The sequence below is a fragment of the Thalassophryne amazonica genome, chromosome 20 (genome assembly GCF_902500255.1).
Source record: "Thalassophryne amazonica chromosome 20, fThaAma1.1, whole genome shotgun sequence".
In the NCBI taxonomy this organism is placed as follows: Eukaryota; Metazoa; Chordata; class Actinopteri; order Batrachoidiformes; family Batrachoididae; genus Thalassophryne; species Thalassophryne amazonica.
In genome coordinates, this window is record NC_047122.1 from 26787034 (window position 1) to 26806570 (window position 19537).

General features: G+C 40.1%; 1 protein-coding gene and 1 long non-coding RNA gene across 2 annotated transcripts in view; both read left to right on the top strand.

Annotated features, from left to right (window-relative positions):
- The first annotated feature begins 995 nt into the window (after positions 1-995).
- LOC117502030 overlaps positions 996-19537 on the top strand; it is a 26511-nt gene continuing 7969 nt past the window's right edge. Inside the window, exons 1-3 of the long non-coding RNA XR_004558163.1 lie at positions 996-1006; positions 17967-17971; positions 18789-18794. This is a non-coding gene — a long non-coding RNA (uncharacterized LOC117502030). The remainder of the gene's footprint in view (positions 1007-17966; positions 17972-18788; positions 18795-19537) is intronic.
- Positions 2979-4679, top strand: LOC117502029 (oocyte zinc finger protein XlCOF6.1-like). Its single transcript, XM_034161013.1, has 2 exons — positions 2979-3231; positions 3605-4679. Exons 1-2 carry the CDS (start codon positions 3039-3041, stop codon positions 4642-4644), a joined length of 1233 nt encoding a protein of 410 aa, XP_034016904.1. The 5' UTR covers positions 2979-3038; the 3' UTR covers positions 4645-4679.

Here is a 19537-nt window from a genome sequence, read left to right on the forward strand (position 1 = left end):
CTTCATCTTGAGTCGACGTTATTTGTTTCAGTAGTGATGAGAAGTCAATACTGTTGAAGGTGACTGGTGGCAACTTACTAAAGTCTCACCACAAAGACTGGCACATCCAAACCCTTCTCTTGTAGTAGCTTGGCAGTATCTTCTAAGTTTTGGTTGTTCTTTGGTCCTTTCCTGATTTTCCTACGGGAAGTGTTTTAATCTGCACACAGATCAAATAGATTTTGTTGGAGTTCTCGATCTCCTCGTGAACATATGTTGACAAGCACAGCTGTACAATCATCTCTGGAGGCAACAAATCCAGCTTGTGATATAAGTCACTTCTGAGACACGAATACAGAAGAAATACGTTCGTATGCTGACTTGAGCAGTATGTTACCTCACTGATAGCCATACCATGTAAACTGTGTGGCAGTTGTAAACAACAAATTACGTGATAAATTACAGTCATGATTGACTAGCCAGTCTGACTCTTTACACCCAAACCAATCAAAGGGAATAGTATAAATATTCTAACCATGAGATGACAAAGTAAAACCACTTAAATAATTTTGAAGTCAGTTTTAAGCAGGAACGAGGGGATAATTGGTTAATCAGTGCTGACCCTCAGAAATGATGCGTGCACAGTGAAGGCAGGGGGGACTGGTCAGACCGCGACACCTGAACCGGAGCAGCAACTCTTTAAAAAGAGTAAGTGTGAGTTTCCTTCATTTTGTAAGATTAAATGAGATTTTTTAGTTCTCTGCAGCAACATCTCTCACTCACATCTGCAGCACCTTTCCAATTATCCAGAACTTCCTCCCTCCAGTACCTGTCTCACCTACTTGAATCTCACACAAGTTTTCCTCCTTCATCTTCCACCAGTCTGGTCCTTGCTTCAGCTCTCATTCTCTTCCTCTTTGTCAACACCAAAGTTCCCCAATAATCCACCATCCGATGTTGCTCCATTGTCCCCTGCCACCATCTCACAGTCTCCGGGTTCTTTTTGGTTGCATCTCCTACAAAAAATGTTGTCTAGTTTTAGTGGTAAAGGGAAAAAATAATTGAAGGGAAGTAGTAGTAAAGATAATAATGATGATAATAAAGTAAGTCCCTTCGGCTGCTCTTTTGTTTTTGTACTTGGGGTCGCCACAGCAAATCCAAGGTGGATCTGCATGTTGAAGTGGCACAATTTTATGAGAGATGCCCTTCCTGATGCAACTCCACATTACATGGAGAAATGGTAGGGGTGGGATTCGAACCAGGAACCTTCTGCACTGAAACCAAGTGCATTAACCACTTGGCCACCACCCCTACAATGATGATAATAAAGCTCTTAATTTACTGGTCGATTTACAAACCTGTAGTCATCAGCTTTGGGTAGTGGCCGAAAGATAAAGGTTGTGGGAAGCAGATTCCTCTGTCGGGTATGTGGTGGTCTTACACTCCTGGACAGGGTGAGCTCTGCAATCTGGGAGGGACTCAGAGTGGAGTCGCTACTTCTTGGCATTGAAACGAGCTGGGTGAGATGGCTTGGGCATCTGGTGAGGATGCCCTGCGTATGTCTCCTTAATGAGGTCTTCCAGGGACGTCCAGGCCCCAGGGAAGACCCAGAACACACTGAGGGGATTATATCTCCCAGCTGGTTTGGGAATAGGGTTGCCAACTCTGAAAAATAAATAAGGGACACCTCACCGCCAGGGCCGACCGACCATTGCCTTCACCCTTCCCACCGTCTGTGTGAAATGATTTTTAACCATTTGACTGTTGACTTGACCCTGAATTTAAGTAGATGCATACATGCATTTGTTCTGATACGAACACGTGGAAATTATTATTTAGCAATTTATTTTTAGTGCAAAATAAATTTTCACTCAATTTCAAAATGAGCATTCTGTCCTGCTTCAAAGCATAAAATAAAAATCTCTCTGTAGTGCTTAACAACAAAACAACAGAAAATTTGCATCATCCAAAACAATGTAACAGTGCACATTTACATATTTAGTGTAATAAAAAGTGCAAAAAATAAAGTTTGAAAAGTAAACAATACTTACAATACTTAGGTGTTGTCGCGCACCTTTTCCACCCAGCCATTTTCCTTTTCTCATTCGCCCCTGTATTTTTGCATTCTTTTTTGTTTTGTTTTTTTAGGAGGAGTAACAACGTTACAGACATTGCTGTCCGTAGGCATATCTGCAGTGCCAGTGTCGGTGTCTGTATCGATTCGATATCAGCCATGCTGCGCTTTGTTATTGTCGTCCAGCGACGGTCGTCGGCTCATGACGTCGGTATCTTCTTGCGAGCAGATGTCCCTCGACCAATGAGATAAGAGTGATTCTGTATTGTCAACTCGTGTCTGTCAGCTCATTGGTGAAGAGCAGGAGAGAGGCTGGGATCAAATTTACCGTAAGTTTCCATATAAAGCGCCAGTCAATTCCATTGACATTTTACAAACTATTTGATTCTCACAGAAATACGGGACAAACTGCGTCCCGTTTCAGGTCAATACGGAACGCACACTTTTATTTCCAAATAAGGGACGATTCCGTTTTTCAAGGGACGGTTGGCAACCCTATTTGGGAATGTGTCGGGATCCCCGAGGAAGTAGAGCACTTGGCCAAGGATATGGAAGTATAGCTTGAACTGCTTGGTCTGCTGCCACCGCGTCCTGGACCCAAATAAGCTGCAGAAATTAAATGCATTTAAGTAATGTACTCGAACCTGGCGAGTTTTATTTTTTGAACTGGCATGTGTGATTTTATAATTGTACTGTAAGGAAATGTGTAGTCGGAAAAAGTTATAGTTTTCAAAATAAAGGTAATGTGTTTTATATACCCCCAAACACTGTTATGATGTAGATGTAGGGAAACTGTGACACTACAGTTGTAGTCCGCAGCAGATCACATGGCCTCCCAAAAACACTGAACAAACGTGTTAGGTTGCAAAAATAAGAACGTGTTTCGTCAAGTGAGCTTTTATTTTGAAGGGCAACTCGCCGTGGCGGAAGCGTATTAGCTACAGTTAGCCAGGCGACAGCAACAAGCGGACAGTAGTCTTTAAACATGTCGAAGCTTCTGGAACTCAAACACTTCCTGTCTGAGCGTCTGGCCGCCGTCGCTTTGGAGATTTTTGTGGAAGTGGAGAAAACGGTTCTTGAAATTCGCGACGAGGTGCTTAAAAGACAAGATGACGAGCAGACTTTGTCTACGAAGTCCTCTTCAGCTACAGGAGCCGTCAGCCCACACAAAGTATCAGGTCAGACAAAAACTAACAATTAAAAAAAACGGTGCTTTAAAAACTAAGAATTTAAAAACTATATATAGCCTCGTTAGCTTTTTATGTTTGTATGTTTATTGGCGTTTGATCGCTTGATGTTGCGTTACCGACCCCTGCTGGACGGGAGGACAGAAAAAGACACGAACAGGCTCGTGTTCGTCAGATATTCCTCCACGTGCTCGTCACGTACATTCTTTTAACCATCTCCAGCTAAATCACTCTATACCAAGATAGTTCTCATTTTATTTTATTTCAGTGTGACTGAGAGTCTCTGACATAGTGTATAAAAATGTAATGTGATTACAGTGTTGTATTGGTTTTCAGCTAAAATCTCATCTTTATTTCTATTCAGAGGTGCAGACGATCCGGTTAACTGCATCCTGTGAGGGCGGCCCCTCCGTACAGCAGCACTGTGAAGAGGAGGAGGCAGAGTTTAAAGTGGAAGAAGAAGATGTTGATGTTGATGAAGGTGATGGTGACTTCAGGTTGGACCCAGATTTTTGTCTGCCTCTGAATGACAGCGCCGAGGACAGTGACGCCACAGAAAAACTGTCGCCGTCAAAGGCTCGAAAGAGCAAAAAAGGAAAAGCTCAGCTGAGGGCGTCGCCAAAAGTCAAGAAGGTGTATCAGTGCAATCTGTGTTTGAAAAGCTATGACCGGCCGTGTCACCTACGAACCCACCAGAGGACGCACACAGGCGAGAAGCCTTTCGAGTGCCCCGACTGTGACAAGCGGTACAAGAGCAAAGCCATCCTGTCTGCTCATAAAAAAACGCACAGTGGCATTCGGCCATTCTGTTGCCATGAATGTGGCAAATGTTTCCTGCAGAACCAGGCGCTGGTGGAACACATCAGGACGCACACTGGCGAAAGGCCATTCAAGTGCCAGTTCTGTGACCTGTGCTTCTTTGCTAAAAGCCACTTGAACCGCCACCTGCTGATCCACACAGGTGAGCGGCGGCACCAGTGTGTCGAGTGCGGGAAGTGCTACCAGCGGAAGGAACACCTGACCAGTCATATGCGGGTTCACACTGGAGAGAAACCCTTTATTTGCCGGGAGTGCGGCAACTGCTACCGTGAGCAAAGCCGTCTGCGGTTGCACCTGCGCACCCACACAGGAGACAGCAAGCGGTTCACCTGCGCGCTGTGCGGGATACGCGTGGTGTCTGCGAACCACCTGCAGCGGCACATGCTGACGCACGCAGGCGAACAGCCGCACAGATGTCCCGACTGCGGGAAGCGTTTCAGCAGAAAGGACAAACTGTCCGAGCACATGAGGATCCACACGGGGGAGAAACCATATCAGTGCGAGCAGTGTGAGCTGCGCTTCAGGTGGAAAGCAGCATTCAATGCTCACCTGCAAACTCATAGGATCATCAACGAAGCAGTCTAAGAGAAAGTTTCTGTCGGCTCGTTTCATCACTCTGTGTTTGAACAACAAAAATGTGACTGCAGCATCTTCTGAAATAACTCGTTAATGACTTTTGGTTATATGTATGTTTGTTTGTTGTTGTTTTTTTTTACAGACACTGACCCTTTATTTATTCCTGAAACTCCACATCCCCCTGGTGTTTAGACGTTGAATACAAGGGCAGCCAGTGATTACTGTTTTTTTTTTTATTACCAATCTATTAATTATTTGTACACTTAGGGCTCATTAACTAAGATCACACAAAAAATGCAAAATTACAGACAAAATCTCAGCCCTGAAAGTTGTGTTGAGCCTTGATAATTTGTGTTACATGTGCAAACCTCACCCTTTTCCCTGTTCAACACAAGCGGTAAGCTTCGACTGTCAAACGAAACCCATCCAGGTGAAGGAAAAAGCTGCTGTTCCTTGACTGACCACTTGGGGTTGGCTCCAGAAGTGAGCAGGTTCCCATTCAAGTCCATGTTAAAATGTCCCACTTTAGAAAAGAAACAAAAAGATTTCTAGCCTGGTACAAAAATAGTTTTGTCTCTAGAGATAGTTCCCCTTCCATGACAACTGTACGGAGTGAATTCTTGTCTAAGTTCTTAGTTTAAGACATTTCAAGCTGTAAAGTTATGTATAATTGGATGCGTTGTTGCTTTGAGTGACAGAAACTGAGCCAGTCCCTTCCTTCACGATTTCTGAAACTCAGTGTCGGCTCACTGCAGCTGCTAGCTGTTCTGTAGGGCTGTGTCTGTCGTTTGAACATTTTATTACGAACACACACGGACACTCAGACATGGGCTTCATATCAACACTCAGAATATTTCGAGCTCAGGTGGACACTCACCAAATTACATATTCAGGAAGACAGATCGACAATACACGCTATCTTGCATTTTTGAAAGATGCAGTCTTCAGTGCACACTGTTGGTCAGTCAGCATCCACATTTTTTTTTTTTTTTTAAAACAAGAACTGTGTCATTTGTTCACGTTTTTAAATGTGAAAATTTTAATAAATGAGATCCAAAATGTATCAAATGTCAAATAGTGGAAAAAACTTTCCTTAATATTTCATATTAATTAAAGTATACCACTATTTCATGATTTGTATTAGGACTGCAATTAATGGTTATTTTGTAACCATTAATTGCATTGCATTGAAGTAAATCTAAAGATTGGTTTTATTAGTCTATTTTCTGTAGAGTTGATTGTCTTTTGGTTCATTTACTAGTATATCAACTATAAAGTCTATCAGTAACTTTCAGCCTTGCATTCATATTAATATTTTGTCATATTTGTGTATGTAACATGGTCAATTATACAGCAGCTATGTATGTAAAATATATTATACATTTGTTATTGTTATAATTACACAAAATCTGAGTAACCTTAAGTTTATTTATTGTAGTTTAATATTTGACAGGTTCGGCTGCCGAGTTAGCATTGGGAACCTTAATTTGAGTCTGTATCCCTACGTTCACATTACAGAATGATACTGCCGTCTATAACTAGTGTTTTTGTACCTTTACCTCTTCCCTTTTGTTTCCTGATCTCTGTGGGAGAGGTATAGTGCAGCAGCTAAGAGAATATTTAGAGTAAAATCCTGCAAATGGTGATAAAAGCATCAAATTCGGCACAGATACTCCTTAGACGTTACTCTACTTTTTGGAAAAAACTGACTAGCCACTTGAATTTTTAATAGGTGGCCAAATAGGGGTCATTTGAGGAATTACACAGGGTCAAAATTAAAAAATGCTCCATTCAAATCGAAAACTACACTACATTATTTGTCTGATCATGACTATTCCAAAAAGGTATAGGTTGGACTATCTATGACTGAGTGTTCAGGAGTTATGGGGTAAAAACAGCAAAAATGGTGCCTATTGAAAAATCAAGTGGCTCATCGGGTTTTTCAAAAGAGTAATGTCTAAAGAGTATTTGTGCTGCCTTTGGTGCTTGTATCACCATTTGAAGGATTGTTTCATTTATCTGCTGCACTCGTAAGCTGTCTGGCAGTCGGGGGAACTTTCTGTTTTAGCCTCTGCCAATTGCATTTTTAAGTTTACTGGCTAGCTTAGACTTGTTATGAAGTGCCTATGATATGCTAAAACAAATGACCTTGTCATTTAATTTATGTGGGGGCATGTTTTTATGGAAGTCAATGACCGGAAGATTTTTTTTCTATTTATGTTTCTTTAATCAGGTATGTTATGTGCTGTTTAAATAATTTAATGTATTTTTTGTGTGCTGCCCTTTTGTTATTGATCTCCATGGGTGAGGGGCGTGTTTTTATGGAAGTCACTGACCGGAGGATTTTTGTATTCATGTTGCTTTCTTCAGGAGCTGTAAAAATTAAACAGAGACTGCCTCCAAAGATATCTACCTATCACTCTCCTCTTCAGACACAACCGTATATATATATATATATATATATATATATATATATATATATATATATATATATATATATATTAAAAATCCCAACAGATAAAGGATACAAAGTGCCAAAAGCTAAAAAGGCATTGCTTCTTCCTCACAAACACAAATAGAAAATAAAATCTGACCATACTTCATGAAATTGACAGTTGCTTTTATTATCAATCTGTTGATTTTTCTGGATTAATCCATTAGTTGTTTAGTTTATAAAATTATGAAAGATATAAGCGTTTCTCACAGCTTAAGGTGGTCTCATTAAACAACTTGTTTTAAATCCAGCCCAAACAATATTCAGTTTACTGTCTGAGAGGAGCAAAGAAAGCAAAAAATATTTACATTTAAGATGCTGAAATCAGAATTTGGGCTGTAAAAAATTATTATTCAGTTACCAAGATCGTTGACAATTCATTTAATAATCAATTGTTGCAGCTCTGATCTGTATCATGAGATGGTGTTTGTATCTGGCAGTGTGAGATGACAGCAGCACATGATTTGATGGCTTTGACTTGTTTGAAATCTGGAAAAATCTAATATTTGGTTAAAACCTGGGGTTTTGGTCCACTGTGCTTTTCAACTATGGACAAAGTTTTCAGATCATTACAGACGGTGGAGTAAAGTTTAAACACTCAGTTCCTCTGCTAGTTGACAAACTGAAGTTTTAAATTGAGTGACTGCTGTCACTTAAAGTATAAAACGTGCTGTCAGTCCATCGAGTCCGTCTGCTGTTATACATCTATAGTGATTGATTTTCAAGCTGCAGCGTGACAGCAGCCCCTTTTTATAACTCTGCTGCTAAAACGTTCATAATTCCTGAAAGAACAACAAAAAGTGTTTTAATCTGCAGACGCTCTTGATCTTTGTTGTGAAACTAAACGGTCTTCGACAGGGTGCACTCAACAATCCAGGATGGACCCAGAGTAGAGCCGCTGCTTCTTGGCATTGAAACGAGCCGGTTTGGGAATGTGTTGGGATCCCCCAGGAGGTAGAGGACTTGGCCGAGGATTGGGGTATATAGGTTGAGTTGCTTGGTCTGCTGCCACTGTGGCCAGGACCCAAATAAGCAATAAATGCATTTAAGTAACGTAGTCAAACTTGGCAAGTTTAGATTTTTTTTTTGTTGTAACTGACGTGTGAGACTTAATAATTTTACTGTAAGGAAGTGTGTAGGCAGAAAAAGGAATATTGTTTTCAAAATAAAGGTCATGTCTTTTATATACCCCAAACACTGTTATGACGTAGATGTAGGAAAACTGTGTCACGACATTTATAGTGTACAGCAGATAATGAAGCCTCCCTAAAAACACTGAGCAAACGTGTTGGATTGTAAAAAAAAAAAAAAAGTTTGGTCGATTGAGCTTTTATTTTGAAGATCACGTGGCCGCGGCGGAAGCCACACTGCGTGTTGGAGCGACATCTCTGGCATTGTGGGATAACTCGCCGGACTACTTTCGCCTGACCCAGCGCATGAGAAGATGCTGCTGGATGAGTGTGTGAATATTGACTTACGATCATTTAGGCGTAAAAACACACGAGTTACACAAGTTTTTGTGCCAAATATAGGCCTGATGTTTTTGTTAGCCATGAACACGCACTGTCATCGCAGGTCTGGGAACTACTTTTTGAGCAGGAATTCATCAAGCACATCGGCCGCAGGCGCGTACTAACACCGAATATACGGAAACTGTATATCGTTGTTCGGCGCGCGTGAGAGCAGGAGTTTGTTAGTTACAGTTAGCCGGGCTACAGCAACAAGCGGAGAGTAGTCTCTAAACATGTCGAAGCTTCTGCAGCTCAAACACTTCCTGTCTGAGCGTCTGGCTGCTGTCGCGTTGGAGATTTTTGTGGAAGTAGAGAAAACGGTTCTTGAAATCCACGACGGGGCGCTTAAAAGACGAGCAGGAGCAGAGTTTGTCTGCGAAGTCCTCTTCAGCTACAGGAGCCGTCATCCTACACAAAGTCTCAGGTCAGACAAAAACTAACAATTAAAAAAAAACGTGCTTTAAAAACTAAGAATAAAAAAATAGCCTGGTTAGTGTGTTGTCTTAACGGGTGTGACGATTTGATCAAGACTGACTCCAAATACGAGTAAATTAAGTACTTTTTTATTACAACCCCTGGCAAAAATTATGGAATCACCGGCCTCAGAGGATGTTCATTCAGTTGTTTAATTTTGTAGGAAAAAAAGCAGATCACAGACATGACACAAAACTAAAATCCATTTCAAATGGCAACTTTCTGGCTTTAAGAAACACTATAAGAAATCAAGAAAAAAAGATTGTGGCAGTCAGTAACGGTTACTTTTTTAGACCAAGCAGAGGGAAAAAATATGGAATCACTCAATTCTGAGGAAAAAATTATGGAATCACCCTGTAAATTTTCATCCCCCAAATTAACACCTGCATCAAATCAGATCTGCTCATTGACATTGACCCTATGCCACGACATTGACCCTATGTGTCTTTTTGCAAGGAATGTTTTTGCAGTTTTTGCTCTATGGCAAGATGCATTATCATCTTGAAAAATGATTTCATCATCCCCAAACATCCTTTCAATTGTCCAAAATATCAACGTAAACTTGTACATTTATTGATGATGTAATGACAGCCATCTCCCCAGTGCCTTTACCTGACATGCAGCCCCATATCATCAATGACTGTGGAAATTTACATGTTCTCTCCAGGCAGTCATCTTTATAAATCTCATTGGAAAGGCACCAAACAAAAGTTCCAGCATCATCACCTTGCCCAATGCAGATTTGAGATTCATCACTGAATATGACTTTCATCCAGTCATCCACAGTCCACAATTGCTTTTCCTTAGCCTATTGTAACCTTGTTTTTTTCTGTTTAGGTGTTAATGATGCCTTTCATTTAGCTTTTCTGTATGTAAATCCCATTTCCTTTAGGCGGTTTCTTACAGTTCGGTCACAGACGTTGACTCCAGTTTCCTCCCATTCGTTCCTCATTTGTTTTGTTGTACATTTTTCCATTTTTGAGACATATTGCTTTAAGTTTTCTGTCTTGACGCTTTGATGTCTTCCTTGGTCTACCAGTATGTTTGGCTTTAACAACCTTCCCATGTTGTTTGTATTTGGTCCAGAGTTTAGACACAGCTGACTGTGAACAACCAACATCTTTTGCAACATTGTGTGATGATTTACTCTCTTTTAAGAGTTTGATAATCCTCTCCTTTGTTTCAGTTGACATCGCTCGTGTTGGAGCCATGATTCATGTCAGTCCACTTGGTGCAACAGCTCTCAGAGGTGTGTTCACTCCTTTTTAGATGCAGACTAACGAGCAGATCTGATATGATGCAGGTGTTAGTTTTGGGGATGAAAATTTACAGGGTGATTCCATAATTTTTTCCTCAGAATTGAGTGATTCCATATTTTTTTCCTCTGCTTGGTCTAAAAAAGTAACCGTTACTGACTGCAACAATCTTTTTTCTTGATTTCTTATAGTGTTTCTTAAAGCCAGAAAGTTGCCATTTGAAATTACTTTAGTTTTGTGTCATGTCTGTGATCTGCTTTTTTTCTACAAAATTAAACAACTGAATGAACATCCTCTGAGGCCGGTGATTCCATAATTTTTGCCAGGGGTTGTATTTGTTTTTTCTTGTGGCATAGACCATATCGGAGTTCTGTGCGCGCAGGGGTTGATGGGATGCCAGTGTTACAAACATATGGCAAGCCAACAGTGCCACAATTACGCCACTTTCAGGCACGTTTCACCAAAAAATACGCCGTAAAACGCAGTTTTGTCAGTTATTACGGCGCTTTTTACGCCGTAATTAAAGACGCCGCCGTTAAATGCGCCGTAATGTGTCAAACAATACGCAGTTTTTCACGCCGCAATGGAGCCCTTAAAAAACGCCGTTCAGATGCCCACAAACGCGCGTAATAAACGGCGTTTGTGCGGTATGATCTCCAGCCTCTTTTTCTCTCAGCCACTGAACTTGAAGTGTTTGTGTCTAATCGCTGATCAAGACGAGCAGACAGAATCAGTCCAGCACAGATCTCTGCGACAAAGTTTGCCCCAATTTACCTGTTATGCCATTTAACATCGGCTAATATTTTGGGGATTAGGCAGGAAAATGTCATAAATTAACATCCTTTTTTCATACGTCGTTTCATTGCTTTTTTAATGAAATTTGTTTCCCTCCTTATTTATTTGAAGGATTTTATGCGAATGCGTTGTAACTGTGGTTGTGGTGCAGTGGTAAGACTTCATCTACCATTCTGCTCTTTTCAGGTTCGAATCCCGCGCGTGTGTGTGTTTTGTTTGTTTTTTAACTAGAAAAACTCCCTTTGAGATTAAGAACATCTTTTCCAAGGGAGTCATGGCCAAGATAAACAGCAGCAAATACAAAGCACAGTTACACATTTACACAAGCAAAAGGCAAATAAACAGATGATAAAAATTTAAATTACAAGCATACTATAAAAAAAACAAGTGTATATTATGGAGTTGGCCTCAAGTGCTCTTAATGTGGATTTAAAAGCGCTCAGTAAAATTATTACTTTTAATTTCCACTCCCCTTGTAATTCCAGGCAAAAGCTGCAGAGTGGACAAAAGCCCTCTTCTCTCCGGGCACATGGAACAGAGTTGAACCACAGCAATAAATAACTGTGCCATCAGCATAAAAATGCAAATTAGCATCTGACACATTAGAGTCCAAAAAGTTGGCATGATTAGTAAATAAAAGGGGACCCCAAACCATGGAGCTGGATATGAGAACAGCTCCATGCCCCAAACAGAACCCTGCGGCACCCCCTTGTGGACAGAAACATTCAGAACACAGACCTTCATATTTAAAAATAATAACATTTACTTAACTAGGTAGAATTCCACTGAGATTGAAGCCTCTTTTGCAATGAAGACCAGGCCAAGAAAGGCAGCAGCACACATCATCATGAACAGTTTAACATCAACGGGAGAACGATGGGGATCAATAAAATACAATCGACTTGGTCATAATAACATTGCACATGGTGTAAAGTATCAGGCAGATTTAGTCTTAGAAACACAGGCACTGCACAAATGAATCCCATTTGCGTTCTCATTAAATAAACTGGAAGGTGTTCAAGGCAGTCAGTGTGGACAGTTTCAGTTCAGATTAGAGAACGTTCCAATCAGAGGAAGCTAAAAAACTAAAGGTATTCTTTCCTGCTTCGGTGAAGGCACAAGGTACATGGAAACATAACATGTCATTGAGCGCTTTTCCTCACAGAGAGAGATTTAATAACCTTCCAAAATTTCTGTGGCTGTCTAGGTTATTAGTGGTGACAGACAAAGATGATGGACTCAGTGATGGTGGTGTCGATGTTCACCATCATTGTTTGTGGCAGGTTGAACTTCCTCAGCTGCTGTAGAAAGTACATCTTCTGTTTTGCTCTCTTGGTGAGAGAGCTGACGTTCAGCTCCTACTTGAGGTCCTGGTGATGGTGAACCACTGGTAGCAGAAGGACTCTACAATGGCAGCTGGGGAGTCACATGGGACTGGGTTCTTTCTGAAGTCAACAACCATCTTCACTGTCTTGAGGGTGTTGAGCTCCAGCTTGTTCTGTTTGCACCAGGTGACCGATCTCCGTCTGTAGACAGACTCGTCCCCATCTTTTACTTGTTCAGACACCAGAATGTCAAGAATTTTGGCCAGCACTGCTAGATTAGATGTTGGTGTATAATTAGTTAAAATCACTGGGTAGCCATCTTTTGTAAAGGGAGAACAAAAGCTGATTTACATACTATAGTGAAGCAGATGACAGAATATTTACAGAGGCACTAAGCACCAAATTTGGCACAAATACTTCTTAGACATCCTTTGTAAAAGCACATTAGCCACCTAAATTTTCAGTTGGCAGCCAGGTAGGTGCAAATTATCGGTTGTGCTAATAGGATTAATAAATGGAATCGTTTTGATGTGTTGAATGTTTGGTCTCCAAAATAAAGGTCAAAAAAGGTCAGTGTCCATTGGATTCTATGACATGTGACATATGTAACCCTGTAACATGATAATGAAGTGTGACACATGGTGCAAACTAGTCCTTTTTAAAGCCCTATTAACCAATAATTTGCACTACTTTTTATCAAAATTGGAGCAACTTTAACGTTTGACCCCTGTACAAATTGAAATTGACCTTTGTCACTATTTTTGCTCTTTTTGCCCCATAACTCCATAATATTCAGGCATAGATAGACCAAACTATACCTTTTTGGAATCTTCATGATCAGACAAATTCCATGTGGTATAGTTTTCAACATGATCACAAGGGAATTTCATTTGTTTCCACTGTGAGGTTAAAAAGATATGCAAGAAGCTCTGCTAGAAAATCAGCTGCCAGCTTCATAATATAAGGATCAATGAAATCAGGTCCATGTGATTTCGTACGATCTAAAGTTTCTGTGTAGGCTCTCAGTTGTCCAGGTGGTTTCCATAGTAGAGAAGCTTGAATCTTTGACTGGACTGGGTTGCTTGACGCGAGGACGTTTCACTTCAAATCGCAGAAGCTTCCTCAGCAAAAATACTTGCTCTGGTAGTCTGACTTCTGTCTGACCCTTGTCGAAAAGAACAAGCAGAAGCCACAAAAGCTGGAGTTTTAAACCTAACCAGACGCCTCCTACTGAGAGACAGACTGCTATTGGCTAGTGATTAAACAATTGCTTTAATTGGCACTTATTGTGCTCTAGTTAGCACCCTCCTAATGACAGGGTAGCTGTCACTCCTAACGATGGCACTGACGGCTCTCCTGATGACGTGAATGACTCATTACCATGAACAAAAGACTGAAACTGCTTTGACCTGAGTACCCCATTGTAAACAGGGGACAAAGTGTGTCTCAGACCCCCTCCCCGGTTACAGCTGGGTTTCAACTGTTTCACATGGAATGCCTCCTTCACCCCTTTCTCAAACCATTTCTTCTCTCTGGCTAAGATTTAACTTCCTTATCCTCAAACGTGTGGTTAGTGTCTTTAAGGTGGAGATGAACTGCAGACTGAGGTCCACTGGCGCCCTCTCTGCGGTGCTGGTATAGCCTTTTGTGTAATGGTTGCTTAGTCTCACCTATGTAGTGTTCGTTACAGTTTTCCTGACATCTGATAGAATCCACTGCATTGCTGTGTTTGTAACTAGGGATCCTGTACTTAGGGAGAACTAATTTCTGTCGCAAGGTGTTAACAGGTTTAAAGTAAACTGGGATTTTGTGCTGTCTGAAGATCCTCTAGGTTTTCCCCTACTTCTGCTAAATAAGGGAGAGACAGTCCTCTTATTCTTGTCTCCGTCTCCTGTCTATCTGGTCTCTTTGTTCTCTGGGACTTCTGCAATTTATCCAGGGACCATCGTGGGTACCCATATACCGATATATCGGCCGGGCTCTAGTAATTGGATTACTTTTTCACAGTAACTGTGGGAACACTGACTCTAATAGAAGCAACAGCAGAATTGGAACTTGAATGAATGGGGAGGAGTTAACTTTTTATGTTCAGGGACACGCCTGAAGCCTTAGAAAAATCTGAAATAGTCATAAGAATTTAATAAAGCATTGAGTTGTCTTTTAAGAAGATGGAATCAACTGCAAATTGGCTTATTTTAGGTTCATTGATAAGCATTGTAATGCCTTGTATTTCAGAAGCATATTTTACAAGAATATTTAGAAGTTGAGTAGCCAAAATGAAAAGTTTCGGAATGATGGGGCATCCCTGTCTGATACCTCTAAAAACCGTAAATCTTGGGGGTTATTTCAGCGTTCAGGGAGACATAGCTGATTATATCTGTATAGAGCATCTTAGTAATACTACAAAATTTGTCTCCAATGCCCAAAAAGTGTAATGCTTCCAACAGGAAAGGATGTTCAGTACAGTCAACGGCCTTGTATAAATCAAGAAATAACACATAGCTTTCTGTACTAATAAAGTCTTTGTAATCTCACATATCAAGTATCAGTCTGATGTGGTTATATTTCTGCACTTCACAAAAGCGGACTGACATTCATCAACTAAATCTGATAAACCCCTATCTAATATGCTAATAATTTATAATCAGTGCATAACAAGGTTATCGGCCTCCAATTGTCCATAAGTTTATCCTTATTAGGTTTTGGGATTAGGGGGATGAGTCCCTGTTTCATAGTTGGTGACAGGTACCCAGTTGACATACGATCTTCAAAAGCATTGTACAACACCTCTTTAATGTCTTTTCAAAAAAAAAAAAAAAGTAAAATTCAACAGTTAAACCATCAAGACCTGCTGCTTTTCCTTTAGACTTCTTCAATTCTGAGTTCATCCTCCAAAACAAGCTTGAAGTCTACATCCATCGCTCTCTTGTATTCATCAGTCCTTGTAAAAAAAATGGAGCACAGTTATGCTCAGAAAAGTTTGATTTGTACAAGTTACTGTAGAAATCCCTTATTTCTTTTTCCAACTTGGTTTTTATTGTCAATGATAACATCATTGAAGGATAACTTATGAATCTTCTTTTTTTGTTTGTTTGTTTTTCCAAATTAAGAAAGTATGAAGATTTTTTTTTCACCTTCTTCTAACCAGCAAGTTCTAGAACGCATAAAAAAAAGCCCCTTTTGCTTTGTTCAAATACAAGTTATCTAAGTCAGATTGGAGGCTGTTTAGCTTGACATGTTCTTCCCATGATTAATTAGTTTTATGGGATAGTTTGTTTAATTCACTTAAAACAGTTGTTTTTCCTTCTTATGGTTAGAGATATATTTACTTGTTTTAATTGCAGACTCTTTGGATGTAAATTTAAATCACTCCCATTTGCTTACAGGTGACAATTCTATTTCAGAAATTTCTTGAACTAATTTAATAACCTCTTTGCATTAATCTATATTATCAAGATGAGTGTTGTTAAATTTCCATACAGGAATGAAGTTAGTCTCAGTATTACACAATTTAAAACATGGGGAAATCACACAATCGTCAGCCAGAGGCAAAGCTGAGACATCACACTTAGAAGCATTGTTAATAAAGTTCTGTGAAATTAACCAATAATCCAATCTTGAGCACTGACCATTATTGACAGGGTTGAACCAGTATATTTTAATTCACTAGGGTTTTTTCATAATCAGTCAAATTTAAATCAAATCAAATCAATTTTATTTATATAGCGCCAAATCACAACAAACAGCTGCCCCAAGGCGCCTTATATTGTAAGGCAAGGCCATACAATAATTACGGAAAAAACCCCAACGGTCAAAACGACCCCCTGTGAGCAAGCACTTGGCGACAGTGGGAAGGAAAAACTCCCTTTTAACAGGAAGAAACCTCCAGCTGAACCGGGCTCAGGGAGGGGCAGTCTTCTGCTGGGACTGGTTGGGGCTGAGGGAGAGAACCAGGAAAAAGACATGCTGTGGAAGAGAGCAGAGATCAATCACTAATGATTAAATGCAGAGTGGTGCATACAGAGCAAAAAGAGAAAGAAACACTCAGTGCATCATGGGAACCCCCCAGCAGTCTAAGTCTATAGCAGCATAACTAAGGAATGGTTCAGGGTCACCTGATCCAGCCCTAACTATAAGCTTTAGCAAAAAGGAAGGTTTTAAGCCTAATCTTAAAAGTAGAGAGGGTGTCTGTCTCCCTCATCTGAATTGGGAGCTGGTTCCAGAGGAGAGGAGCCTGAAAGCTGAAGGCTCTGCCTCCCATTCTACTCTTACAAACCCTAGGAACTACAGTAAGCCTGCAGTCTGAGAGCGAAGCGCTCTATTGGGGTGATATGGTACTATGAGGTCCCTAAGATAAGATGGGACCTGATTATTCAAAACCTTATAAGTAAGAAGAAGAATTTTAAATTCTATTCTAGAATTAACAGGAGGCCAATATGGGTGAGATATGCTCTCTCCTTCTAGTCCCTGTCAGTACTCTAGCTGCAGCATTTTGAATTAACTGAAGGCTTTTCAGGGAACTTTTAGGACAACCTGATAATAATGAATTACAGTAGTCCAGCCTAGAGGAAATAAATGCATGAATTAGTTTTTCAGCATCACTCTGAGACAAGACCTTTCTAATTTTACAGATATTGTGCAAATGCAAAAAAGCAGTCCTACATATTTGTTTAATATGCCCATTGAATGACATATCCTGATCAAAAATGACTCCAAGATTTCTCACAGTATTACTAGAGGTCAGGGTAATGCCATCCAGAGTAAGGATCTGGTTAGACACCATGTTTCTAAGATTTGTGGGGCCAAGTACAATAACTTCAGTTTTATCTGAGTTTAAAAGCAGGAAATTAGAGGTCATCCATGTCTTTATGTCTGTAAGACAATCCTGCAGTTTAGATAATTGGTGTGTGTCCTCTGGCTTCATGGATAGATAAAGCTGAGTATCATCTGCATAACAATGAAAATTTAAGCAATGCTGTCTAATAATACTGCCTAAGGGAAACATGTATAAAGTGAATAAAATTGGTCGTAGCACAGAACCTTGTGGAACTCCATAATTAACCTTAGTCTGTGAAGAAGATTCCCCATTTACATGAACAAATTGTAATCTATTACATAAATATGATTCAAACCACTGCAGCACAGTGCCTTTAATACCTATGGCATGCTCTAATCTCTGTAATAAAATTTTATGGTCAAAAGTATCAAAAGCAGCACTGAGGTCTAACAGAACAAGCACAGAGATGAGTCCACTGTCTGAGGCCATAAGAAGATCATTTGTAACCTTCACTAATGCTGTTTCTGTACTATGATGGATTCTAAAACCTGACTGAAATTCTTCAAATAGACCATTCCTCTGCAGATGATCAGTTAGCTGTTTTACAACTACCCTTTCAAGAATTTTTGAGAGAAAAGGAAGGTTGGAGATTGGCCTATAATTAGCTAAGATAGCTGGGTCAAGTGATGGCTTTTTAAGTAATGGTTTAATTACTGCCACCTTAAAAGCCTGTGGTACATAGCCAACTAATAAAGATAGATTGATCATATTTAAGATTGAAGCATTAATTAATGGTAGGGCTTCCTTGAGCAGCCTGGTAGGAATGGGGTCTAATAGACATGTTGATGGTTTGGAGGAAGTAACTAATGAAAATAACTCAGACAGAACAATTGGAGAGAAAGTATGAGTAATTTTTTCTCTAATAGTTAGAATTTTATTAGCAAAGAAAGTCATGAAGTCATTACTAGTTAAAGTTAAAGGAATACTCGGCTCAATAGAGCTCTGACTCTTTGTCAGGCTGGCTACAGTGCTGAAAAGAAACCTGGGGTTCTTATTTTCTTCAATTAGTGATGAGTAGTAAGATGTCCTAGCTTTACGGAGGGCTTTTTTATAGAGCAACAGACTCTTTTTCCAGGCTAAGTGAAGATCTTCTAAATTAGTGAGACGCCATTTCCTCTCCAACTTACGGGTTATCTGCTTTAAGCTGCGAGTTTGTGAGTTATACCACGGAGTCAGGCACTTCTGATTTAAGGCTCTCTTTTTCAGAGGAGCTACAGCATCCAAAGTTGTCTTCAATGAGGATGTAAAACTATTGACGAGATACTCTATCTCACTCACAGAGTTTAGGTAGCTACTCTGCACTGTGTTGGTATATGGCATTAGAGAACATAAAGAAGGAATCATATCCTTAAACCTAGTTACAGCGCTTTCTGAAAGACTTCTAGTGTAATGAAACTTATTCCCCACTGCTGGGTAGTCCATCAGAGTAAATGTAAATGTTATTAAGAAATGATCAGACAGAAGGGAGTTTTCAGGGAATACTGTTAAGTCTTCAATTTCCATACCATAAGTCAGAACAAGATCTAAGATATGATTAAAGTGGTGGGTGGACGCATTTACATTTTGAGCAAAGCCAATTGAGTCTAATAATAGATTAAATGCAGTGTTGAGGCTGTCATTCTCAGCATCTGTGTGGATGTTAAAATCGCCCACTATAATTATCTTATCTGAGCTAAGCACTAAGTCAGACAAAAGGTCTGAAAATTCACAGAGAAACTCACAGTAACGACCAGGTGGACGATAGATAATAACAAATAAAATTGGTTTTTGGGACTTCCAATTTGGATGGACAAGACTAAGAGTCAAGCTTTCAAATGAATTAAAGCTCTGTCTGGGTTTTGGATTAATTAATAAACCGGAATGGAAGATTGCTGCTAATCCTCCGCCTCGGCCCGTGCTGCGAGCGTTCTGGCAGTTAGTGTGACTCGGGGGTGTTGACTCATTTAAACTAACATATTCATCCTGCTGTAACCAGGTTTCTGTAAGGCAGAATAAATCAATATGTTGATCAATTATTATATCATTTACTAACAGGGACTTAGAAGAGAGAGACCTAATGTTTAATAGACCACATTTAACTGTTTTAGTCTGTGGTGCAGTTGAAGGTGCTATATTATTTTTTCTTTTTGAATTTTTATGCTTAAATAGATTTGGTGGTCTGGGAGCAGGCACCGTCTCTACAGGGATGGGGTAATGAGGGGATGGCAGGG

Coding starts and splice junctions, on each gene's coding strand:
- LOC117502029 (XM_034161013.1), top strand. CDS start 3,039: ATGTCGAAGCTTCTGGAACTCAAACACTTCCTGTCTGAGCGTCTGGCC. Junction 3,232..3,604: donor CAGCCCACACAAAGTATCAG/GTCAGACAAAAA, acceptor ATTTCTATTCAG/AGGTGCAGACGATCCGGTTA.